Here is a 26,934-nt window from a genome sequence, read left to right on the forward strand (position 1 = left end):
CTTTTGCCACTGAGCTAAATCCCCAGCCCCCTGAGTTCTTTTCTTTCTGTACGCTGCTCCTGGTATAAAGGAATATCCTCAGACAGGCTCTCCAGGGTTTGATGAAGACACACACAGTCACTCTACCCACCTTCTGATTTAAGAAATGTCAACCTCACTCTTTCTCCATGGATGCTTCTCTAAGGCTTTGGCCATATTACTTTTCCTCTGGTGAAGTATTTGTAGCTGGGTAGTTTTCTTAGGGAGTAATGGCCTAAGTTGGACACATGAGGCTTTGCCATCATTTGGTCACCAAGTGATGTGATCATAGTTTGATTTCTAAAAAGTTTTCTGAGAATTTCAAGGGCCTAGTGTGTTGCAAAATATCATCTGGATGTTTCTAGAAAGAGTTACTATCATCCCCATCAATCTTTGTTGAAACTCCTGAACTTATCATCATAGAGGACTAGTTTACTGGGGGTTAGGGCTTTATCTAGATGGTCCCTCCCCCAAAGCTTCATACACGTATGAGGTGAGGCTTTTCAGAGGTGGCTGGATCTAGGATTTGTGATGCTAGGATTAAGGGTACATGATTACTAAATTAGTCCACAGATTGGTTTGGCATATTTCTGGCTGTGGATAATAGAAAGGCCCAACCTGGGTGTGGCGGCACCACCCAAAAGGTAAGTTGCCTAGAAGGGATAAAAGGGAGAGGCAGGCTGCTGCTGCTGCTTGCTACTTTGCTGTCTTCAGCCTGCTTGCCATGGACTACTTTTCCCCTGCAATTCCCCTCTACCAAACCACTAAGCCTTGGAGCCAGCTGACTATACAGTGAAACCTCTACAAACTGTGAGGATTCTCCTCTAACTTTGAGTATTGGGTATTTTGTCACAGTGATGAAAAAAGTAACTAAGATAAGGATCATTTTTTCTCCATGATCTTTTCCATAAGCTGTTTTTCTAGTTTCACATTTACTTTTTATAAAATATCTCCATCAGTTTAAACCTTCATTTTCCAAAATAATCCCAGTAGTCGCCCAGAAACCTGCAGATTTCTCTTTGAATTTAAAAGCTCCTTGAGCATAGGACTATGCATGCTTAGTTTCCAAACCCCCAGCACAATTTCTAATAGTGGAAATACGTTTTGGTTACACCACACTCGAGGAGGTTGTAAAGGGCTCCTTATCAGGAGTCCCCAGACTAGTAAGTCCCAAGGAAGATAGTCATGACGCTGAGGCTATCAGATGAGCCCATGTCACGTGAGGAAATGTGGAGAGGCCAGAGGAGTTTGAGGTAGAGAAAAGAACCTTAAGTATGTGCAAACTGGTATGGACACAATAGCTAGTTTCAAATATTGAAAGGCTTGATCTACACAACAGGACTGTTTTAGCCTTTTGTCACTGTGGCAAAATATCTGAGATAATCAACTGAAAAGAAAGCTTTGGCTCACAGTCTCAGATATTTTAGTCCATGATTGCTTGACTCTGTTGCTTTTGGGTCAGAAGCAAGGCAGAACACCATAGCAAGTGAACATGGTGATGAGAACTACCTACCCCATGGCAAGCAGGAAACAAAGAGAGGAGAAAAGGCTGGGCCCACTTCAAGGGGACCCCCAATGACCCAACTTCCCCCAACTAGGCCATACCTCTTGAAGGATCCACCACCTCCCAACAGTGCCATGGCTGGAAATGGATTGAATGCATTCTGCATTGTGAGGCTGGCATGAGCCTTTGGGCAAGTCAAGCACAGAATGCTACAGTTTGATTCTCGAAAGTTTCCCAGTGGCCCAGATGTTGAAATGCTTGGTAACCAAGCTGTGGTACTAGTGGGAGATGGTGAAACTTTTAAGACACAGGGCCTAGCTCAAAGAAGGTAAGTCCCTAGGGCCTGTGTCCTCAAAGAGGATTTTGGGACCTCAATCCCTTCCTGTCTGCATTTGGCTGCCACCAGGTGAAGAGACTTATGGTGCTGTGTGTTCCCACCATGATGTACTGGGCTACTATGTGCCTACAGAAAGGGGGCCAAGGGACCATGGTCTGAGACCTCTGAAGCCATGGGCCAGAATACAACTGTCCTCCCCTTAATTGTCTCAGGGTTAAATGGACTGACACAGGATAATTTTGTTTTGTGTAGCTCCAGGAAGCAGAACTGGTATCAAAAAGACAGAGATCAACAGAGTTCTCATTCATGTTCCCTGGCCTCCTAATGGCTAAGGATATCCGCTAGAGAAACAAGCTTCCCCTGATTAGATGCTCCCTATTCAAAAACAAATGAATAAACAAAACAAATGAAAAATCAATCAAGGAAAAGCTGGGCATTTGTTAGATGAGCATGCTATGAAAATAATTCTTCATTCCTTCATTCCAGAGCCAGTATCTCAGTCACTTCCTTTGTCTCTGAGACACAATACCCAACATCCACAATTTAAATAAGGAGAAGTGCATTTTAGCTTATGGTTATAGTCCCTCATTAGCTGACTCCAAGGCAGAAAAGCATGGTGGAAGGGGCTGGAAGGAGGAAAGCTGCTTGTGCCATGGTGGTTAGGAAGCAGAGAGGAACTGGGCTTAGAGATACACCCTTTCAGGCCATGCCCCTAGTGACCTTCCTCTTCTCACCTTCTGACAGCAGCTGAACTATATTAACCCAGTGCTTCAGTCACCTTCCAAATGCCCTGCCTACAGCTACGTGGGACCTTTGGAGACATTCTTGACCATAATGTCTGAGTACTAAGCTATCTGAGCTCTATGCCTTATCTCACCTTGGCAAGGCCATGGTTTGTCCCCAGGGCCTCTAGATAACTGATAGTTTATTGCATACAAAAGCCAGGAGAGCACAACACACATAAATCATCACATTTTTTCAGACTAACATCAGTTTGTTCTCTCCCTAGGAAATAGGGCATGAAACAGAGGGTCAGGGACTACATGACCTGGTGAGCCAGACATCTCCTTCTTTTCCGGCTCTGCTCACATAACTCTGAGTGGCTGTGGAGAATGTGCATAGGCTGTTGATGCCTTGGAACCCAACATGTGTACCATGCAGGTGATGTTACAAGAGGAAAGATTAAAAGTTTGATATAAATCACGAGCCACCCTCCATGGAAGGCTACGGTGAGGCAGGGAGGTCACCCTCAGGAAGTCAGGCAAACTCCTAGGTCCATTGGTCAAGCACAAGGCCAACAACAGCCCTCCCTCTGGAAACTCACGTATTAGAGTCAAGTGATGCCCAGTGGAGGAAGTGTGGGAAAGGAGACTTTTTCACACCTAGGTTTAACTGACTTGCATCCCGATCTATATGACAGACCAGAATACACCAGCACAGAACGTTCTCATGCTTGTCTCTACCTCACCTCAACCAGCTGCTGCCTGTCTTTCCCTGGCTACTCCACTCTCACACCCTTAGAGGTGAAATAAAAATACGCTTGAGGTTCATGGTGCATTGTTCCTTCCCATACAGAAAGATGCTTCCCAGATGAACCCAACTCTCCAATGCTGAGAGCTACACAAAGGCCATGGTGCTGATCCCACATTGTCCTCCTCTCATGGGTTGAGTTTCCCTTCCTTCCAACCCTGAATTCCCTGCTGACTCATAAGGCAGAGCAAGGAATATAGGCCAGGCAGGCACAGAACCCTCACCGATGATGTCCGCAAGTCAGCTACTTAAGCTGACCACTTCCAATTAATAGCAAGGAAGAATCTGGTTTTGGATCAATGTGATTTTCAGCCATCAATATCCGGCTAATATATAAACCCACACACAGGGCAATCCAGGATGGCAATGAAGATTCATTCTTCGACTTTGGAAAGCAACGGTTTTGATTCAAGTGCTACTTCTTCAGAAGTCTTCCCTTATTCTGCTAGTTGTAGTTACTCTTTATCTGTTGTCTCATGCTATTATAGTTTGTACAGACCTCACTTTGTATTGCCTTACACATCTGTCCCCCTACATAACTGCTAAGTCCTAAAAAACATCAGTTCTACCTTAGTCACTTTTGCACTTTCCCATATTACTGATCAAAGATACCTGCTCATTGTATCAGCAAATATTTATCGCATTGAGCTGAAACACCCTTAAAAATCTCAGAGAAAGACCAAGAAGGCAGTAAGGGTCAGGAAATAATTAAACACAAATTGATTAACATTATTCTCTCTCCATCTCTTCCCCAAAACAGCTGTGGCCAGTCCTGAGCTAGGGATACCAATAAGCCTCCTGAGAAAGAATGTGGCCTCCCATCTCCATCCTGGAAGGACTTGGATGGATTGCACATGAAGAGGGTGGAAATAGAGCCCAGAGACTAGAAGGGATGGATTGAATCACAAGGCCTGCTGGTGGCAGCCCTGGAGAACACTACACAGACAAGGAGGTAGAAGAGCCAATCCTGTGATGTCAAAATCTGGCAGGCTTTCCCCAGTGGGGCCCGAGAGGACTGGGATTCTAAGATAGCACAGATATGTGGTGACCTTGAAAAGGTCCTCCCATAGATTCCATGCTGAGGTTATTGAGGAAGTTGTGCCATATACCAGGGCTTCAAACTGGGATATGTATAAGAGAACTCCAGAAATGCCATGGGGGCAGACTTCATGCCAGACTCTGATTTTCAGTGTATGGTGCCTCATTCAGGAATCAAGTATTCCAGAAAAGGAGACCATTCCCCTTCTCATACTGTAATCCTGGTTGGGTACAGAAGTGGGCCCCTTACACCATCCCCTTGGTGAATTCCCCAAAGTCAACAGGGTGCAGTCCCCTGAGATTAGCAGACTTCCAGAATCCTCTCTTTCTCATGCTGTCACAGGCAGGCAGTAGCAAATGCTTCAAAATTAAGAGAAAAAAAACTTTATACATTAGTTTTGGCAAAGTACAGTCAGGAGCTAAATCAAACTCAGAAGGTATTTAAAAGTTGTTTTGAAGCTGGGCCTGGTGGCACACACCCATATCTCAGCACTCGGGAGACTGAGGCAGGAGGATTGCTGAGAGTTCAAGGCCAGCCTGGGCTACATAGTGAGATTAAGGTTAACCTGAACTACATAACAAGAGCCTGTCTCAAAAAACCAAAACAAATAAATAAATAACAGCCATTGTTTTATCTCATCCATATGAAAAACTCTAAGCTAAGAACTCAATCTTAGAGCAGACATTAATTTTAGTAAAAAGAGAGGTCCTGGTCCTGATCAGTGTAGATCAGACCTGTAGCAATCCAGAAGGCCTCAGATCTCCCAAGTTCTCCAGAAAATCAAGGCCTGTTTCCTTGCTGGGTCCTTGAGGCCTTGGCCCCAAGCAGTTCAGGCAGAAACCTGCTCCTCTAGCTGTGAGATCTCCTGCCAGCTCTCTGGGGATGACAATAGCCATTGGCTCTGTGTCAGGCTTCATTTCCCCATCATCCTGGCCGCAAACCGTGCCTCTGCCAGGGAACGGTGCTGCTGGCTGGGAGTCCCCAGAGAGATCTTCTGGGCTGGGTGGCACACTTACACCTGGGTTCCAGCTTGCTAGATCCCTCCCTAAGAAACATACTGTCTCTGCCTCTCTGTCTCTATCTCTCTGTCTCTCCCTGACCTCCAGGTTTCTAGAGGGAAGGTGGGACCCAGGGTGTAGAGTCCTGTTGGGCTAGGAAGGAGCAATCAGCAGTCTCACAGTGCAGCCTGCTGGGCATGAATGATGGTGCAACTGGGGGAACTGGGGCAAGAGCTGCAGGGAAAGGCACCTTGCCTCTCTACTCTGTTGACTTGCACCTTCCAGGAAATGAGTCCAGGCCCCGAGACTCAAGATTAGAAGGGGAACGATTCCTAGGCTTTGGACATGCAGCCAGATCTCCCACCCACTGAGCTCTCAACTGCTCACACAAGTGTGCTTTCAAATGTGCCAAGCAGCTGGCACAGGGGCAGAGCACCAGGGTTCCAGAGGAAGGACAGAACATCAGAGCTAAAATGAGGAGTAGAATGACCCAGGTGGGAAATACCTTGGCCATGCACTTGCATGAATTATCATATCCACCTTCAGTAAGACTCGCTACTTCTATCCACTTTTCAAGACAGACTGCAGAAGTGCAATGTCTATGTGTGGTGCAGACAGGTACAATTCACATTCATCTGCAGAGATGGGGCAAAACTGTCACAGTGTGGAACCCAGGATGATTCTGAGAGAAGAGCACAGCCTGTGCTTGGTAGGCCAGGTAGGTTTTCGCAGGAGGTGGCAGAAAAGATGGAGGAGAAAAGGTGGGAGAGAAAAATGGTGCTAAAGAATCATCCACAGATGAGGAGGGAGAGAAAAACATCAGGATCCTGAGGTCCCATGGCTGTGTGATGATGACAAGGAAGAAGGAGACTTTCACAGAATCAAAGCAAGCGAGCCAGGGCCACATGGGAAGAGAGTGTAACATGGAAAACACCAAGTTCAGTGTGGAGCACGCTGAGTGCCAGGAGCTGTTTCCCACTTGCTGCACCCAGTTGTCTTTTTGTGAGCTGCCCGTGCAGCTGTGTGCAGTGCCCCTGTCTCTGCTTGCTCACTGAGGCCATAGCACTTGTTCTACTGTCCTCACTTCTCTTTGCAGCAGCTCCTTATGCCACTGGGTAGATGACAATCTGCCCCACTCTTCCACAGGCTCCCCAGGAACCAGCTCATCTTCTCTGCCCCTCCAGGCTCAGCCTTCTCTTCCTTCCCCAGCACCCCACCACTGACCTTGTCCAGGGACTGTGGGAGTACCCTGACCATGTGCCCTGCACGGTGCCATGGAAGGCCTCTGGCTCCATTCCAGCTCCTATGCCCTGTCTAGACAGAGCTGAGCTCTCCAAACTTGCCAGGCCACAGAAGAGAGGTCTGCTCCAAAAACAGTTCTCCTCCTGCAGGTGAGGCTGCTCTGCTAGCTAAAATTCAGTGCATATTGGAGCTATTTCCCACTTAGCTGGCAGGCAAGTTACCTGAAGTCTTTGGGGAAGATACAAGACTCCTCTCTGGTAGGGAAGATTTTTATTTTTTATTCATACTTTAAAAAAACAAATGGGTAGTTGGACAAAACAGGCGACAGAGGTGGGTGGCCACTTGAGATTCAGAGAGAGACATCAAAGCCCACAAGAATGGAGGAAGTGCCTTGGTGTGACCCCAAGAACAGTGTTGGTGGCCCAGTCTGCAAAAAGGCAGCCAGGGAACAGAGCTACTGGATAAGGATCCTCAGTCACAGCCACCCGACACTCCTGCTCCCAAGCCCAAGGTCCTCAGCTGGAAACAACACCTGCTTTTCACAGTTTCCTGGGAGTCCTTTCACATCTCAGCCTAAGAGATGAACCTGCCCAAATGCAGGCCCACATGCTGTACTCTTTTTCCAAGAAGAAACTGGAACTCCTCCCTGTAGACTCAATCCTTTAGACAGCTACCCTCCCCGTCACAATCCCAGCCCAAGGAAACCAGCCAGGAATTCTCTCTGCATTTGCAGGTTGGCTAATTAGCTCATTGGAAGAGCCACAGTGATTATGCAACAAGGAGGCCATCCTGTCAGTCAGAGTCTCCTCCCCCAAGCTCAGTCCCCCACATTTCCAAATGACCATGTTCTAGCAAGTTATTGCATAAATCCCCAACTTATGACAATCAGGACCCTGAAGGCCAAAGAACAAACTTAGCTGGCCCAGAGAATCTGCATCACTTAGTGCCCAGCTCTAGACTAGAGCCCAGGTCTCGATTCTCAGCCCAACACCTTCCTCTTTCCCAGTGCTCCCTACCAACACTGCAGCCAGGAAGAAAGTGGGACTAATTGGATTCCCAGAGCCTGACCAATGTGGAGCTAACCAGACTTACTGCATTCTCTAAGTTCTTTCAAAGGACTTTCATCTGTGAGAAGCTGAGGAAGGTTGTAAGGTGCCAGCAACAGAACATCATTCTGGGGTCAGCAGTGAAGAAAGGGAATTCAGGACCTCCCTGCTAGAAAAGCTATAAAAAAATCACTTCTCAGCCTTTTGGCTAAGATCAAGTGTAGAAAAGCTATAAGGAACCCACAGGCCAGCCAGCTTACTCCTCATTATCTGCCAGAACTTCTTTCCCCTTGGTCCACACTGTGGCTGTTTGGGTATCACCCTAGGCAGGTTTATGGAAAAGAATAAAAGGCAGTTCTTCCACTTTCAAAGTCCAGGCAAGGAAAAAGAGACCATATTGTTGAGGACCTCAGGATGGACGTCAAAAGATATCTATTTCCCACCGCATCTCTCTGCTGCTTCATCACGCAGAAGACACAGAATGTAGGATCACAGCCCAAGGAAAGCAGACCCTTCTGCTGAAACAACAGACTGAAGGGCCACGGGGGTTAGCAGTGCATCATTCCGCATTTACCCTTCGAGCAGCCTCCCCCAAAAGCCCGCCTACAACTTACCTGATCAGGTCAATGGGTTGAAACTTATAAAACACTCCATAGCGTGCCCACTCTTGATACAGCAGCTAATCAAGAAAAATAGGGAGACAGATTAAAGATGAAGGTGAGTAACTGTTTACATTATTTTACCCATTTTAGCAGGTCATAACTGTATCCCCATTAGCCCAGCTTCTAAGACAAGTTCGTGAGACATCTACAAAGGAGATGTCCAAAGGCGAGAAGTTAGAGCAACTGCCTTCTCCTTCTGCCAGTAACCAAGGTCATGTTTGTCACACTCAGAGGCAGTCCTACACCTAAGAGGCTAAACCTTCCTTTTTGATTCCATTGTTTTGCCCACTCTTGTCATTCATCATTCACTCATTTAACAAGCATTCATTGAACGTCTCCTATATGCAAGGCACTGCCCCAACCCTGAATACAGCAGTAAACAAAGCAGAGTTCTTGCTGTTGTGGAGCTTATGCCTGGTATGGGAAACACAGAAACACAGAGCATATAAGATTTATAAGTGTTATAAAAAAATAAATCAAGGTAAGGAGGACTGTGAGAGAAGGGTGGCATAGGGTGCTACTTTAGATAGGATGGGCAGGAAGGTCTTCTCTGAGGAGGTGACACTCAAGCTGAGACCAGAATAAAATGGGCAAATGTGCCAGGAGAATGAACTTTCTGTACAAAGGCCCTGAAGCCTGTGGTACATCCTAAGATCAAAGATAGTGAGTGCCTGGGACAGAATGAGCATGGAGAGAATACGGGGAAGTAACAGCGGAGGGTACCAGTGATGTGCGCATCATCAGAGTTCAGCAGGCCTTGCTAAAAGCTTTGAACTTTGAGGGAGATTTTCAGCCTATGGGAGAAACAATCTTACTTAACTGTAGAAGGTGTGCTCTGGACGCTGTGTGGAGAACAGAGCGAGAGTGCAGAGAACGAGGGAGGCTGCTGGAATGATCCAGGTAAGAGATGATGGCTGCAGCAGTGGTGTGCTAAGAGACACAGTGGGAATTTGTTGATGCTACTTATTGATTTACTGCTGGACTGAATGTGAGAAAATGAAAACTCTGCCTGAGTACTTGAGCAACAGTGATACCATCTACTAAAGTAAGAAAGACTGTAGGAAGAACAAGTTGTGATATGCAGGACCAAGAATTCACTTTAAGGTGTACTAATTTGAGATGCTCTTTAGGAAACCAATGGAGATGTTGAGGTGAGTCCAGAGTGGAGATGCAAATTTAGGAGTTACTGGAGAAGAGATGATTCATAAAACCGTTATACTATGGATATAATCACCAAAGAAGAAATGGTAAGTACAGAAGAGGCTTAAGGCGCTCTAATGTTTAGAGCAGTGATTCCCAACCTGTTTGGCACCAGGGACAGATTTTGTGGAAGACTATCTTTCCCTGGAAAAACTGGGCAGGGGTTAAAGCAGGATGGTTTCAGGGTGATTCAAAGGAGCTTGAAACCTAGATCCCTGGCATGCACAGTTCACACTAGGGTTCACACTCCTATGAAAATCTAATGTCACTGCAGATCTGACAGGAGGTGGACCTCGGGTAGCAATGTGAACAATAAGGAGTAGCTATAAACACAGATAAAGCTTTGTTTGCTTGTCTTACACATGCCTCCAGCTGTGCAGCCCAGTTCCCTGGATGTTAAGGACCTCTGGTGTAGAGAACAAAGATGGTGAAGCAGCAAAGAGGTGGAAGGAACAGTCAGTGGTATAGAGAAAGAGCAGAAGTATGTGGGGTTCCAAAATCTAAGAGAAGAAAGGGTTTCCAAGAGAAGAAAATAAGATGAGTCAAATACTACTCCTGGGTCAGGTCAAACAGGAATGGAAAAGTTGCCATTAGACTCAGTCACTTGAAGATCACTGATGAGCTCAATAAAAGAGGATCTGGGAAAGGGAAAAGGCACAATCTGAGTATTACAAATTCAAGAGGCTGGGGGGGTTACTATGCCAAAGACATCATACCATGGGATTTGTGAGAATTCTGTAGCAAATTTGGCAAAACTAACACATGATCAAAACCTGAACAGGTGGGCAAACCACACCTCCCAATATTTTAGTGCCAAACACCTGGCCAGCAAGTTTCACAAATCATCCACCAGCAAACGAAGAAATTTAGCAATGGGCCACCACGAGACCTCACCTGGAAATCCATGCTGCACAGGAATTGGTGCTTGCTCAAATAACATATCTAGAATTGACAGATTTTCAATACAGTTGCTATTTTATTATGTTCTTTATGCTCCTTACACATTATATCTTTTTTACATCACACACAACTCACAAGGAAATCCATCAAGGAGAACCTGCTCTAATCAGGTATTTTGGATGTCGATTGAATATCAGCCCTCCAGAAACCATCATTTTTACTTCAGTCTTGAAAGACATGATATTAAAACTAAAATGAGAACTACTATTTGCAAAGGAGAAATACTGAGATACAAAAGGAAGCTACGCCAGGCATGATCTGAAATGATGAGCATTGATTCTGTTCATTCCAGGGAGGTGTTTTGTAACTAACTCTTACTGTTCCCCCATCTTAGGTTTTTCTGCTGCCTTGAGTTTTGATTTCTTCCTCCCAAGTGCAAACCCTGGGCTCTCTAGCACCTGGTTGTCACAGTGACATCCTTTGTGGCCTAAAGGGAGGCCAGTTTGCGTCAGGAGATACAGGCAGGGCCCTCCTTGAGGACCAGTGGGACGTCACTGCCTGTCTCATCGGCAGGCTCTAACTTTGAAAGCAAATTCCTCCCTAGGTCACATGATCAGCCAAATCTTGAGTCTGAGAAGACTGTTTGTCACTGCCCCTGAAGGGAAAAACCTAAAAACACTCCAAGAAGCGAAGGAGCTCCAATCAGCTCCAGCCCAAGCTAAAAGGCAACCTCAGAAGCCTGAACCCCTTTGGATTCTGGACTCTGGAAGACACCCTCAATCCCTATTTCAGTGTGGAACCCTCTATGTACAATGTTATATCCATAGTTGTGGGTAAGGATGAGCCAAGAAAGTTGCTTGAGCTTGATATAGAGGAACAAGGTAGATACAGAGGAAGGAATCATTAGGCAGTCCCTGAGAAAACCATGGGAGCTACAGAGAACCACACTGGGGAGGTGGGACAGCACTCGTGCCAGATGTTCAAGTGGATCTTACTAGGAAGCCCACACACTCCTGTCATCTGCCAGGAAGGCAGGGGCAGGAGAGGTGCAATAGACATTTCCTCATCTCTAAGAATGTTCCATCACCCACGATCAAGACCAAGTGGCTCATGATGGACTCCAGGCCCCAGGTCCCAGAAGAGGCCAGCAGCCAGGGTGAAGAGAGATACATCTGGAGTCTCGCCCTTGAGAGGAGGAGCATAGCACAGGTAAGGTGCAGGGGCTCAGCCATGGGAACAGCTAACAGTCCCTTCCAACTTGCAGAGTCTAGAATCTTCTATTGCAGCTCTTAGCAAATCCACTTTCTCCTTACACCCTGTCTTCTCTTCACCAACCAGCCAGGCCTACAATTAAATGAGAGAGAGGTTGTGATTCCGTCTTACTGGACAGCGCCCCACTGCAGAGGCCCTGGATGATGCCAGGCATGTCCCCAAAGTGCTACAACAGGAAACAATGCACAGAGATTGCCCCATCAGACAGATCCATGCATACAAGCAGCGAGGTCAGCTCCCTGGAGGACTACATTTGACAGCAAGTCACTAATTAAAGTACTTCGCAGGACTGTCAAGGAAGACAGGTCCTAAAACCCTTCCTAAGGACATTTTGCAATACCAGGGGAAGGCAAGCTATGTGGGATCATGGTCCTCCCTGAGGCCACAAGCTCCTGAGAGAGCAGCTTGAAAAGCGCTAGTGGGAGGTAGGGAGGCACCAGCAGGAGGTGCCTCAGAGGCACTCATGGGTTGAGGGTGGGCCTGATTGGAAGAAACGGGTTCTGTTACCTGGTTCTGCAGTAACATCACCTGGCAAGGTTTCACCTTCTCCACATGGTCACATTAAAGTTGGCACCCTGGCAAATTAATCCTGAAGAGAAGTCAAAGACACAGTTTGCTTCCTTGTCTGAAAGGCAGGATCTTAAAATGCCTGACTGCCTCATTTCACACGTGTGCGAGTCAGTAGGTCGTCAGAGAAGACGGCCTCCCACAAAAGCTGGGCAATGACCTGGGACCAAAGGCTTCAAAAAAGGGTAAGGAAACTCACGTTCTAACGTTGTGCCTGGGATTCTCCACTGGGAGCGGGCAAGGGAGTCACAGGGAGCCAACATGAGCCAGGCAGCCCCCAGATCGTAACCATCACTTGTCTGTGGTCCTCGAGGACACGAGGCAGCTTTAGCAAATGTGGAACTAAGCAGCTGCTAGAAACCAGGAGAAATCCATCTGCCCTCAGACCACTCCTTCCTCCTGCTGCCCTGGCTTCTAGGAAAGCAGGAAACCCCTGTTCTCCGGAGGGATTAAGCCTCTTCCTAATCACCCTCCAGGAGGGGAGAGAAAAAGACTTCTAGCTCCTACCTGGGCTGAGTCTTCCAGTCTGTCTCATTGCACTAGGCAAGCTGGAGGGGAAGCAGATTGCCATCCTCTGGGCTTGTGGGCTTGCTCGGAATCTGCCCGAGTGAGCTGGGCACTTAGGGAGATCAGAGGAAACACTACAAATTGCAAGGAAAGAATGAAGGGAAACATCCAGGCACTGGGAGGGTGGGCAGCCTGGGGCGGCAATGCAAGCCAGCCCTGGAGGCCCGAGGCTGCTCTGCAGTACTCAAGGCTTCTCCACAACCCCAGCTCCAAATGCAGGGGTCCTCCGCTGTAGCTAGCCAAAACATCCCTGTAGCCGTCTCAGAGAACATCTGACTATCAGTATAAAATACAAGAAACTATGCTACACATACTCAGAGGGTTTCCTCCTTCTCTGTTAAGATACAATGTAAGTACCACCCACACACCATGAAAGTGAATCAGTACCACAAAAAGGAGCCCAGCACCAAAGAAAGAATGCCTCTCTCTGCACAGAGGAAGCTGTAACCATGCCACAAAGAACACCGGTCAGCATTTGGATACCAAGGTTTTAGTCCTGACTTCACATTCATTAATGAACATTCCAACCTGTCTCCTCTCCTGGGTGGGTTTTAGTTTCCCAGCCCAGTTGAACAGAAAAATGCTCATACTCTCCCTCTTGGCTTCTTTCACCCCCTATAATGGCAAAACACAGTTCCCCAACCACGATCCAGGCAGAGAAAAGTAAAGACCCAGAACTGGCTGACAAACCCAAGACCAAGGTACAAGAAGGGATCCCGTTGTCTCACAAAGACACTTGTTCACCTTCATGGAGCCACGTGCTAACAGCAGCTCTGGGAATTATTCACCAAAATTCAACTCCATCCAGCCCAGCCTCTCCCTGCCTCCCAGCTCTCGCCTATTCTACCAACTGGTTATGGACAAGCACCTTTCTACTGGCCTAAGCAAAAGGTTTCCTAGGAGGAAAACTTGTCATTAAAATGTATTATCGTTGTTGTTAGTAATAGCATCATTTCATTCCAAAGACAAATACCCATGTACTTTGGAGTGTCACAGTTTATTTCTCTCTACTAGTGCTGATAACAGACAGCTATCTTGATTTCTCCCAGGAGTTACTGTGCCTTCTGCAATGTCCCTGGACTGGCTGGGTCAGCACCACCCAGCAGGAAGTTCCTAGGGCAGGCAGAGGATAGTGATCACCCTTTAAAGGGGAAGAACATGAATTGAGAGTATGGGAGGACAGAAAATGGTTGTGCAAGAGAAGTGAGATATGGGGAGAAATGCTTCCTCCTTTTCCTTTAAATCTGATGCAGGACTTTTCAGGAAATTAAACACTGAGACTATTAGCATCAGATAGAAAACAGATGAGGTTAAGGCATCGAAATACTACAGCAGATTCCCTGAGCGGGCAGAGAGGGGACATGTGTAAGCAATCACAGCAGTATTTCTGGAAAAGACCTTTTATGTTTTTAATACTTAACACTTCATAACAGGGACTAATAGGCGGGATAAAAAGAAGCCTGCTCAAAAAGCAACTTGGGAGATGAATGGTTTTCCAGACAACAGAGTTGGGGGAAGGAAACTTCTTGAGCTTCAGTCCCTCATCCCTTCCACCCTCACCCACCCTCCTCCACTGCTAATGGTTGGGCAGGAGGGTGGGCATCGATGACACAAGGAGCAACAGCTGGGTCCCCACTAAAGAGACTGCGACCGCGCTGTAGGTGCTGGGCCATGGCAAGGTGTGAAAACACACCCATGACCCCCGTGTATCACAGTCCAAATGCAGAGATGAGGGCAGAGGCCTGGCAGAGGGTTATGCAGTCAGGAGCAGCAGGACGCTGCTCCTCCCCTCTCAGTAACCTCTGATTCTCGCTTCTTGGCATACACAGCGTCACAGAGTATCCTTCTCCCTCAGCTTTCGCATCTCTAATTCGGGAGTAGTGATATTCCACAAGCCTGCCTAGAGGACAGGAAAACACAACTTAAAAATGACTAGAAGAAGCCACACTGGCATGGATAAGTATGCATTTTTGGCAGGGACACTGGATTAGGGAAGCGAGGTCATCCTGAGCACCTATCTATGTATGATCTTGGACAAGGTGCTCACTTTCTCTGTGTCTGTTTCCATATCAGTAAACTAAGGAATTTGGACCATTTGTGTTTCTTAATTGATACTCTCTTGCCATGGAGATGGGAGAGGTGCTTTGTGGAGGCCTGTTGGGTATGTTTCAGAATGGTTAGCATTGCTGGTCTCCTGGGTACTAACTGCCAGAAGCACCCCACAGCACACACGGTCATAGTCATACCCAGAAGTGGCCCTCACATTTCCAAATACTTGGGAGTTGGACAACTATAGAAAAAAAAAGAAAAAACACTGAAAAGCAGATAAAGAGATAAATACTTGTAGCCAGTTCCACACCCAGCCATAGTGTTCCACACAGCACAAAGCAGGCTTACCTTTCTGTCATTCATGTCATCCCCTGGACTGTCATATTCACCCTGTAGAAGAACAAAGGGTGCCAGATAAGGCCAATGAAAGTATCGAAAACAGATGCCACATGAGAAAGAATTTTCTTTTTTATTCTCTAGTTTCATCTCTTTTTTCATTTCCATTTAAGGAAGGCCAAAATCTTGGCATGGTAAGGGGCCAATATTCCATTTTCTTAGTCATCACCCCTTGTGATGTTGACTGGGATAGCTTCTCACACGAAGATGCTCTCCCTCCAATCTTTAGACAAAAGCCTGCCCCCACACACAGCAAACACAAAGGCAAAGCCCCTGCCTGGACATAGGCTGGCACATCATGGGAAAATCATCCCATGCCATAGCATGAGCACTTCTGCTCACAACTGGCACAACTGGGCTTTTCATATGGCACAGGAGACAGGTAGAAACAGAGACTCCCATCTGAGCTATCCCTGTTGGTCAGTCTCACAGGCCACCACTGCATGACAGACACTAAAAATGCAGCCCATCTGATGAAGGGTGAGGACAGGAAGCACGCAGTTCAACAGCTAATGAAGTCCTTCATAAACTGTCTCGACAAATATCATCGCATTGCATCATGGGACATTTATAACATTACTCCCAGCCAAACAATGCCTCCAATACACTGTGGAACACCAGGACTCTGCATGTCTTCCCATGGCCATCCACCAGCCTTCATAAACGTCTCTTTCCTCCTAGATGTTAGATCTTTATGTTCACATTTTGATCAGGAACAGTGGCAGAGAGATAAGGAAAGCTCAAATAAAAACTAGTTCCTTTTGCCAGTTGCATTGGAGAGATAGTTCCAGACCACTGGCAAAATCAAATTGAGCATTACGGCCAGCACCAAATAGGCCAAAGTCTGCTGAGGTATTTTATTTTATTTTTTCAATTTTTTTATTTTAAAAAAATTTTTTAAAACTAACAAAACAACAATGAAGACAAAATTAAACAACAAAAAAACAACAAAAATAATACATGACCTCAAAATAAAATGATAGGAATTAACAATGGTTGCTACATTACATACCGTTATCTTCAACGAAGTTACTCTGTCCACCAGACATAAGAATGTAAGATTGATTAAAAGTTGTTTTTTTTTAATATTTTGACCAATTTTGCATGCTTGTATCTGGTAATCTGAGCAACTTATGTGACAACAATTTACAGTATAGCAACCACTGGTGAATTCCTACAATCCTGCCTAGTGACACTATGTATTGTCTCTAATGTTCTTTTAAATTATTATTTTCTTATTCCCTTTGATGATTTGATCAGTCTTCTATTCTTACATCTGGTAATCTGAGCAACTTCGTTGAAGATAACAATATGTAATATAACAACCACTGTTAATTCCTATCATTTGGTTTGAAACCCCATATCATTTTTAATGTCCTTGCTTTGTTTTGTTTGTATTTTGCTATTGTTCTTTTTTTGTACTATTTTCTTTAAAATAGAAAATTTTTTAAAAAGACAGTAACAAGTGATATAAAAACAACATTGGAAATGATGCAGAGCTTCACCATGCAAGATGGCAGGAGTTCAACAATGGTTCTTATACTGCACGTTGTTGTTTCTAGATAAGTCATTCTGGTTACCAAATTCAAGCGTGCAAAATTGGTCAAGAAAAAAGAAAATTTTAAGCATTGACTGTTCCTTTCAATAAACCACAGACATCAGCAATACACGTATTCCAACTATCCTTATATATACACATAAATTTTGTTTTTCATTTTAAAAAACCCAAAATAACAAAAACAAATACATAAACAAAACAGCATAGAGAACAATAAAAATGATACAGAATTTCAAAACATGGTGACAGGATATTAACAATGGTTGTTATATTACTTAATGTCATCTTCAAAATGGTTGCACATATAACCAAATATGGGCATGCAAGATTGATCAAACAATCACACATTAACAGTTCTTTCACTAAACCAACAGATATTAGTAGTACAATTATCCTAGCTATCCTGTATATACACATACATATTTTTCCCCTCTTCCTTTTTTCTTTTTCCTCTCCCCTCCTGCATCCCAGTTGCTCCTTCCTATTTGAGCAGTTTCTTTTCCCTTTCACTATATCTATTGTACCTTTCAGATTCTATTTACTCTTTCAGGTTCTTATAGTAGGGAGGAAATACAATGTTTACACAAGTGAATCTGATTTATTTCACTAATGAGTATGGTCTTTAGTTTCATCCATTTACTTATAGAAAGCCTCTAGTTTATCTTTCTTTATAGCTGAGTAATACTCCATTACATAAAAAACACATCTTTTTTATCCATTTCTCAGTTGATGGACATTTGGGGTGTTTCCAAGATTTAGCTACTGCCTGAGGTATTTTAATGTCATGATTCCCTTTGCCTCACCTTGCATACATTCACCCACTGCATTACCTGTGTTGTTGAACTTCTAGAAAATTCAAGAAAGCATGCCAAGAGTACTTACATCATGAAGCGGGTAGGCGGCCTCATAGATATTGTTTGCTATCAGAGAGTTAATGCCTACAGAGGAAAGGAAGGTGAGATTAATAACCAAGGGCTATCAAGGAGGCATTTTTTTAATAAATCTTAAATTCTCACCCCGCTCCCAGCTGGGAGACACTACATTCTCCTCCATTTCACATTCCTCGAAAATTCAGATACCTCCAGTCCAAAATCCTGCATCCCCACCAGCACCAAAGGGCCACCCTAGCAGTGAGGAGATGTGATTCTGATCAATAAAAGCAGGAGTCAGAGAACTCCCCACCTCCACAGAGCTCAGACTCCTGCTCTCTCGGACCCTAACTTCCCTCTGCACTTTAACTTCCCTGCAGCAGGATACAGCAGCTTTCAAAATATAGTCTGGGCAACACTGAGAGTCTCTAGGACCTTTCAAGGGGTGCATGAAGTCAAAACTCTTTTTATAATAGTATTGAGACAATTTGCCATTTCTTTCTTATTCTCTCACAAGTATACAGTGGGGTTTTATGCTATGTAATAACACTATCCTCTGGTGGTTAATGGAAAGTGTGCTTGTGGTTGGTTGTTTGGTCGGTTGGCTTGTTTGTTTGTTTGTTTGTTTGAGGCAGGGTTTTGCTATGTAGTTCAATCTCGCCTTGAAGTCACTACACAGCCCAGGCCGGCCTCAAACTCATGGCCATCCTCCTGCCTCAGCCTCTCAAGTGCTATGATTACAGGTGTGTGCCACTACATCCAACTTGCTTGTATATTCTTGTGAACTGGATGAACATGACAGCTGCGTAATGCATGTATGTATGGAAATATCAGAGTGATCCTCATTAGTTTGTGCAATTAATAATGTGTTAATAATTATAAGAAAGGAATATTTCGAGCTGAAACATTTTCCCAGTTTTAAGTTCTAAAAGAATAAATGCTGAGCAAGAGAACCCACTTAAAATTCTTTTAATCATTTTTAAAAGTGTAAAGGTGCTCTGAAACAAAGAAGTTTGTAAACTATACGTCAAAGGATTCCCTTTGTGATCTCTCACACCATTTGCACATAACAGAGTGTACTGGATAAATGTTAAATGACCAAATGCTCCTGTCTCTAATGCTAACATACAACAGAGAACTTCTGTTCAGCAAAAAATAGTTATTATTTGTTTCATTCTTGGTTTTATTCAGAGACTATAAAGCAGCTTCTATGTTCTGTTTGAGTCAGGATAGGCTCCTTGGGTCATTGGCTTCTGGATGAGTGGACTCAACAACTCACAGGACCAAGGATCTTGCCTTGCAAGGATTCACATTTAATGGAGGAAAGGGAAGTAAGTTTCTCGTACACAATGATTTCCTTTGCCTTACACACACTTGCATGCCTGAAGTATTCTTTCCAGAGACTGTAGACAGTAGAGAGATGAGAAGATACTGATTTGGAAAGAAAGCTGTATGGTGTCCAAATTGTAAGCAATCTATTTTCATAGCTCTGGATAAACAATGAGGTTGGATAACAAATTAGGTAACATTTACTCATTGAAGCTCATTGCTATCCACTTTCTGTTCCCACCCAATGCTTCACGCACAGTTTTAGAGACTGGAGAAGACCTCAGGCAACCCTCTCCCTCTCCCTCCTCCATCAGCACCCTCTCCCTCCTCCATCAGCACCCTCTTCCTCAAACCTTGCCCAGCTTCACCACAGCTCTAGGATGTAGGATGCACCATAGCATGGGCCCGTGAGGGAGCAAAGACTGGGGGGACACAGCAGGGGTGGCAGACTGGACGGCCACTCTTCCAATGAGTCAAGAGCTGAGTGTTTTGGTGTTGCTGTTTCATCAGAGCCAGAAATCCTTTCCTGATTTTAAGTTTCTTCCTTGGTATGAACATAAAACGCGAGAGACAACTTTGGGGGATGAGAGGAGCATGGGGCGGGTGAAGGGGTACAGACAGGGGAGGGGTGCCTGGGAGGTCGGACGAGCTGCAGATTTGTTTTACTTGCAAGACTACAATTTCACTGAGAGCATCATTAATCAGTTCAAGAGCCCTAACCACAGCCATGTGAAGCCAACCTACAATAATCAAAGGGAGGAGCCTCAAGCTGGGAGGGGGATTGGGGAAGGGGTTAGTTCAAAGCTACAAAACTGCTGTTGACATGGATAGAGGCTGAAACATCACAGGCGAGTAGAGCTCCAGCTAAACCATATCCCAGGAATTACCCCCCAATCCTTGCACTGATACCCCATGATTGCCATGCAGTTCTACAGGCCCTAAATATAGTCCCAAAACTGTACTGGAAAAATTAAACAACTGTTTCACTTCACTTAACTCTTCTGCTAATTCTCAGCTTTCTTAGCACAGTAGCTGAGTGTCTAGAAGGATTAGGCTGACAACCTGAACTCCTGGGGCCAGCTGCCAGAGCCTCAAAAACATCTTAAATCATTGGGGGCCTAAAGCTGTGCACCCTGCCTCTACTCCATCTCAGAGCTTCCTGTAATCCTAACCTGAACCCTAACCCTAAGCAGGTAGCCATGCCCTTTCCAGGACATTGCTGACTTGATGTTTTGTGTCTCCCAAAGGCCTGCAAGATGCCTGGGCCAGAGAGTACTCGTCTTTCACCTGCACCTCTCACGTCATTTAGTCTGGGACGACAGAGACATGACAGTCATAAGCGTCACCAGCCCCATGGCTGCAGTTACTCAGTATCTCTGCTTGTTCATCAAGGGCACCTGCCTTCCTCACATGTTTTTCTGGCATCCTGTGCTGAGGAGGAAATTTTAGATTCTAGTTGATTATTCTGCCTTCTAAGACAGGAAGTCTAGGCTAATAGCTCTTTGCCTTGGAGCAATGATTCGGGTTCTGAAATCTGAGTTGTCCTAAACTCAGAAAATCTAGGGCCTGCTAATTATGTAACTGAACGTTTCTCAATCACCCATGGCCGGGTGCCTTCTGCAGGATACCTCGAGAGTATCATATGGATGATCCCAAGCAGTGTCTGCGGGGCAAGGGAAGCGAGAGCACAAAAGAAGAAGGAAGGAGCAGAGAGGCGAGCTGAACAACAGCCCTTGATCCACAACGTGATCCAAGAGTGGGGCATGCGCTGGCCTCTTCGTTTACCCTCAGACTTCAGAAACCTCTACCCCTAAACAAGCATGGAAATCAGTTTGAAAGGGGAATAAAATAATCAAACGTTTTTTTTTTTTTAAAGTTTCTGCTTTGAAAATTTAAATTCTGATTTTTTCCCTTTCTTTTCAGCAAAAATGCGCTAATTGATTCCATCATGTACCATCCATCTGGCCATAATGGTAAAGCTTTCTTTTTCAGGATCACATCTATAGTGTTTCTGTACTGCTACAGACCCAGAGAGGGAAGAGGAGAGAGACTCCCCAAGCTTTTGTCCTGTTACTCCCAGAGTAGGCACTGGGAGAAGAAAGCTCCAAGGATATTTCCCTTTCCCTCTATTCCCTGAAGAGCAGCAGTGCCTCCATTCAACCAAAGTGTAACCTCTTAGGGTCCCTCACGGGTCTCCAAATCTCCTCCAAATCGCCAGGCACTTCATACTTGTTGCTTAGAACTTTGAGCCCCAAAGGACAAGTTCTGCTTGCTCACCACCCACTCTTACAGCCTGGTCCAGCCTGGCCTGGCATCACTGTCCCTTCACATCCAGAGGCATTAGGACCCAGAAACATGACCACAGTGGGCTCAGGCCCTGGCACTGATACCTAAAACCATACTCATCATCCAAAACCTCGCCTTCAGCTCCAGAGATGTTTCTGTTTCCTGGACACAAAGGCACAAGCAAAGCACAGAGTTTACAGTCTGCCTCCCAAGGAGAGGCTCATTAACTCTGCAAATGCTTCTGGGTGACAGGGACCACACTCTACTCCCCGCAGGCCAAACTCAAAGGAAACTTTCATCCACCCGGACAGGTACTTGGAAGAATGGTGCCATGCCCCTGAAAGCCCATTTGGTTTTGATTCCCCCCAGAACAAGGCCCAGTCGGCCCCGCATTCCGCTTTCATCCCTGCACTCCAGCCGGAGGTAAATCGAAACCAGAGCCCCCAGACGGTGCATTTAACAGAGACTATATTTACCCATCACCAAATTGTCCTGACGTGTGCTTAATTACTTAAATGCCTTTAATCCCAAGCCTTTTCTTCTAACAAAATATAAACCAGTTCAGCTGGATGAATGATAAACCAGATGTTTACAACACACAACATGCTCTGGCTTCGGTCAAAATAATTAAGACATCGTCTCCTGAGTAGGAGGAGATGCCCAAAGCATACATTTGTTTAAATGCTCTGACACCAAAATGTCCATGAAAATGGAGCTCCATCAATTTGTAATTCTCTGTCCTTGAAGAGGCAATAATGACTTCCACATGAAGGAGCAAAAAAGGTGTTTGTCCTCCTCTGATAGGTCAAGGAGGTTTGGGTTTCCTTGCCTGGTAAAGCTTCCTTGAAAGTCAACCAGTGATGGAGTAGATTTCCAGGGACCTTACTGCTGACCTCAGGAAATGTGACATTGATTAAGGAGGCCTCACAGGGCTGGACCAAGTTTACAATCACTCACACGCTTCCACTACCAGACAGAACCTAAGTTGCAAATATTTTTAGTCTCTGAACATTGTGTGTACATTAGCCCATGGCCCCTCCCTTCCAGGCTGACTACTAGGGAGAGCTTGTACTGTCCCTTTGGAGAGTTATGGAAAATACTTGGAAGTTAACAGGTAGATCATCGCCAAATGGTACCTCACTTAACTTCCTCTAGGTCAGCAATTTTTATTTTGTCTTTTATATGAATTGTAACAGCCAAACATGGAAGGAAGGAAGGAAGGAAGGAAGGAAGGAAGGAAGGAAGGAAGGAAGGAAAGAAAGAAGGGAAGAGAAAGAGAATGAGAGAGAGAGAAAGAAAGAAGGATGGAGGGAAGAAGGAAGGAGAGAAAGAAGGAAGAGTCTATGAGTCCTAGCTGCTGGTAACTGGACATGAAAGGGGGCTGAATGCTGCATGTTCACAAATTTCACAAAAATGACAACAGAAATCGGCAGGCCCTTTGCAGGTAGACTTAGAAAACCAGTGGTCAAGTCCCCAGGGCAGAGCACTTTGCATTCCCAAATGTAATTAGCTAAGGAAGCCTGCAACATCCCACCCTTTCTGTACTTTATCTTCACTTTTTTCTTTTTGTTTTTGTTTTGCTTTGTTTTTGCTTTAGCTAACTTTAGTGCCCCTACAGGCACCTGTCCAGATGGTTAAACATGCAGACCTTGGTCTCTGGCCCCTGCAGGTTCAGATTCAGCACACCTGCCATGAGATCTGGGCAGCTTGGGTCTAACCAGTGGCCCAGGTGAGTCTGGCATCCCCAGAGGTCACCTGCACCTGAGCAATGTCACATAGACCTATGACATAGGAAGGATGACAAAGGAGTTCAAGCTGTACTTCTGTCCATTCTCCACAGCTGATTGGAATCCTCCTGGCTCACCTTTCCCCCTTTCACTCTAATTGTCTATTCCTCTCCTCCTGAGATCCGCAAATCATGCACCCCAGGTGCTGCCCATTGCCCTGGCACCTGCTCCCTGTGAGCTTACCGGAAAGCAAGTCCCGTGCGGCCTGATCAGCTCATATGTATAAGGAGACCACGTGGCTCCTTGCAACCTCAGAGTCCAGGAAAGGGTAGCACTTTCTAGGCGCTTCAAGAGCATGGATAAGACCTTGTTGTTCAATGGGGGCAGATTCAGGTGCACAGAGGAAAGGTGGCAGACACTGAAGCTTCCTAGCTTGTCATCCTAGAGCTGGAACTGCCACCCATTCTTTAGCCTTGCTAGGTGTGAGCCTGCTGTCCACTTATCCTCTAGGTACATTCCCACCCTTCTCCGTCTGATGTAAATGGGCTCTGGTGGCCTGTGACTTCCTCTTGAGTCCAGCAGGTCAGACAGAAGGAAAACAGTGTTTAGAGCCCTGGCCTGCTGCCACGTCCTGCGCAGCTCTTGAAGCTTCAGAGGGAGGATGGAGGGAGTGAAGCAAGACAGGAATCAATATACCAAATCTGAGGTCCAGTGGAGCCCTCTCCTGATGGGAGAAAGTAGACTGCCCAGCACCCACAGTGTGTTTATTTATATAATCAGCATATGAACAAGTTCATGGAGAATTTAAGTGGAGGGTAGGAACTGAGACAGGAAGAAAACCTAATCTTAGCAGAACGCAAGTCTTGGTGGCTTGATGGGGAAATTGGGGACTTCACAGGGACAAGAGAAAACCTGCTGACTGTGTTATCTCAAGCAAAGGTCAAGTCACTACCTGCATCAGCTCCCTGAGGCACAGACAGCTTCACTCCCAAGGGCCTGCTGCCCAGAGGGTCACCTGCAGAGGCCACTCCTCTACCCAAACCCACCCATCCACATTCCAGGGACCTCTCATTCCTCATGGGTCTGGGGGAAATGAGAGCTCTGCCTCCATCACCGTCCCTGGCAGTGCCCACTCCCTGCCGGGATCCACGTAAACAGTCTCTCTACTCACCTCCCTTGAGTCTTCCCAATTCGAGTGTGCCATTCATTCCTGTCGGAACCCTAACTCATCCTCTGCAATCGCTACCGTCCTGTCTTCTGTTTCACTCGCTCTCCTTGTATGCACTTCTCTCCTTGGACACCCATGAGATTACACCTGCTTCTCAAGCACCGTCCATCATGAAGGCCTTCTCTGACTTTCCCCTCTGAAACACCTCTCCATTCCCACTTCATTTCTACCTCCTTTCTTGCTTTATATTTTTTCCTTCTTACACAGATCCCTCCATGACATCCTATCTTACTAATTTATTGGTTTATTTTCAGTCTTCCATCACCAAAATTTATGCCTCGTTAGGACAGGAATTTGTGTTTAAATCTCTACTCTATTGCCCAATTCTAGAATATGAATGACACTCAATAAATATTTGCTGAATGAATGACTATTACATTGGGAAGATTTAGGCTTCCACCTTTCCCCAACAACTTCCATTTTATCAGATGATTGACTTAAAGAGTCCTGAAAAGGAGCCAAGAAACCTAAGTCTAAATCTGACTCTAAATCTCCCATTATGGGCATGCTAATTAATGCTAATTAATCTCTCTGTTGTGCAATTAGTTGACATCTGTTGGACCTAATTTGCATGGTGGTTTCAAAGGCCGAATTAGATAATAAATATGAAAATGCTTTGAAATTCATACAATTATGCTGGTATGTACTTTATTTGTAGAGAGATCTCTCACCTGATTATCTCAGCTCTCACCACAGAACACTCAAAACAAGCAAACAATATCTATCAACAGCTAATGTACATCTCATAAAATCTGTTGTCCCTAATGATATGTATCTTATCCACAAAAGAATCCTCCCAACATACCCCCTTCGATTTCTCTTTATGCAAATTAACAAACTTACTTTTCTTTCTCTCAAACTGCAAAGCAAACTCAAATAGCCAAACTCAAGAAAGATAGTAGAATCACAAAGTCAAGAAATCAGAGTAATGTTTAATAATCCCAATAATACTTTGTAATCCTTGGGAAACCACTCAGAATTATGTCCTTAATGATGATCCTTAGTCATCCAGAAAACTTTACACATGAATTACAGAGAACACATGTATATGTATTTGATATAAGAACACAGGGACTTGGGCAATAGATTTTGGAAAGATTTCAATTTAAAATAAAAGATGCTGCTGAAGGCAAGAAAAGCTAGACTCCTGCTATATTCTTCTTTCTCTTTAGATCAGGGTTAAATTTTCAGCTCAACTTCAGAAACACAAGGGCCTTCTGGTTTGAATACTGCATTCTATTTTTTTCCCTTTTTGTTTTGACATTCTATTTTAATTTGTGCTTTTCCTGGTTCTTGTTTTTTAATTTATTATTTATATTGGGCCGTTTTATTGTTTGCCTTGTAAGTCACCTCAGAAATTTTGTAGAACAAGACAGAAACATAAATAAATCACTACAACTAGCAATATAGGTTAATGTGTTGCAAAAGTAGGCACTCAGTACAAATGTGTTGTCTACAAAGAAAAAAGTGATGATATTAATCATGAGTATTGCTGAATCATTAGTATCTTCCCCACTTTCTAGTCTTTTGATTAGGTGCAATGGGAAAGAAAATACAGCTCCGTAAAAGGGTCACGAAACTTAACGACCATGTGAAAGGAAATTGCAAGGGAGAAGGATGAATGGAAAAACCCATATTTCCAAGCACAGTCCTTTCTTCTCTTTTTTAAAACAACTGTGCTATACAGGAGCATAAGCTAATTTAAGCTTCCCTCATCCCTTGTGAAACCGGAGGGAAGGACAACAAAATCAAAACTGACCCCAAGGCTCAAAGGCCCATATTACCAGGAAGCCTCAGAGTGATATCACAGTGTTTCCGGTCCCCTAAGGAAGACTGGTAAGGTGGCCAAAGAGCTTAGAGGGTGTGTGATTTTCATAGGCAGAAATCAAACCACTTGAAAACTCATCTTCAGGTTATCCTCTGCTAAGGAAGCAGAGTTTAGTCAAAAGTCCCTTGTGACAAAGCTAGTAAGCCATCAAAGGCTACTCTGGAATTAACAGACTTTTAAGATTCCACCTAACTCCATTCCTAGTTCATAGCATCCCAAAAGTAGTGGAAACAGGATTGATGTAAGGACGTCCAAGTTCTTGACCCACTTATGCCAAATCTGACTCAATATGCAACCCCAGACAAGTCACCAAGCTTTCTTGTGCCCATTTGTAAATAGAGATGGTAATTCTTGACATGCCTATTTTCCTCAAAACTATGAAACTAACAATAGGTATTTTCTGTCGATATTTAGAAGCATACACAGAAGCTAACTGCTTCCTGCTCTTTGTTCCCCTTACGCTCTGTGACTGTTACAGCAGTCACCCAGTCTCATGATTATCTGTTTGCATGTCTGTGTGCCTAGCTACCCTTAGAGCCCCTGAAGGGTAGAAAAGAGGTCAAATTCATCTTGACACCCCTCAGCTTCCATCACATCATCTGACATACAGCAGGTGCTCGATAAATATCTTCTGAATGTTAAAAAAGAAAGATAACACCCAGCCACAAAACCCTCATGATGTCTGACTTTTTTTTTTTTTTTTTTTTTTTGGTTTTTGGTTTTTCTCCGGTACCGGAACCGAACTCATGACCTTGCGCTTGCCAGGCAGGCGCTTTGCCGCT

General features: G+C 44.9%; 1 protein-coding gene across 1 annotated transcript in view; it reads right to left on the reverse strand.

The window, feature by feature from the left end:
- The window catches only part of Ano2 (anoctamin 2, calcium activated chloride channel), a 316,981-nt gene that overhangs the window by 204,820 nt on the left and 85,227 nt on the right, over positions 1-26,934 (reverse strand). The window contains exons 7-9 of the mRNA XM_013511280.1: positions 17,768-17,823; positions 15,280-15,321; positions 8,329-8,393 (exon numbers count right to left, since the gene is read on the reverse strand). Coding sequence (XP_013366734.1) covers positions 8,329-8,393; positions 15,280-15,321; positions 17,768-17,823 — 163 coding nt within the window. The remainder of the gene's footprint in view (positions 1-8,328; positions 8,394-15,279; positions 15,322-17,767; positions 17,824-26,934) is intronic.

The sequence above is a fragment of the Chinchilla lanigera genome, unplaced genomic scaffold (genome assembly GCF_000276665.1).
Source record: "Chinchilla lanigera isolate Chin_1 unplaced genomic scaffold, ChiLan1.0 scaffold00012, whole genome shotgun sequence".
Lineage (NCBI taxonomy): Eukaryota > Metazoa > Chordata > Mammalia > Rodentia > Chinchillidae > Chinchilla > Chinchilla lanigera.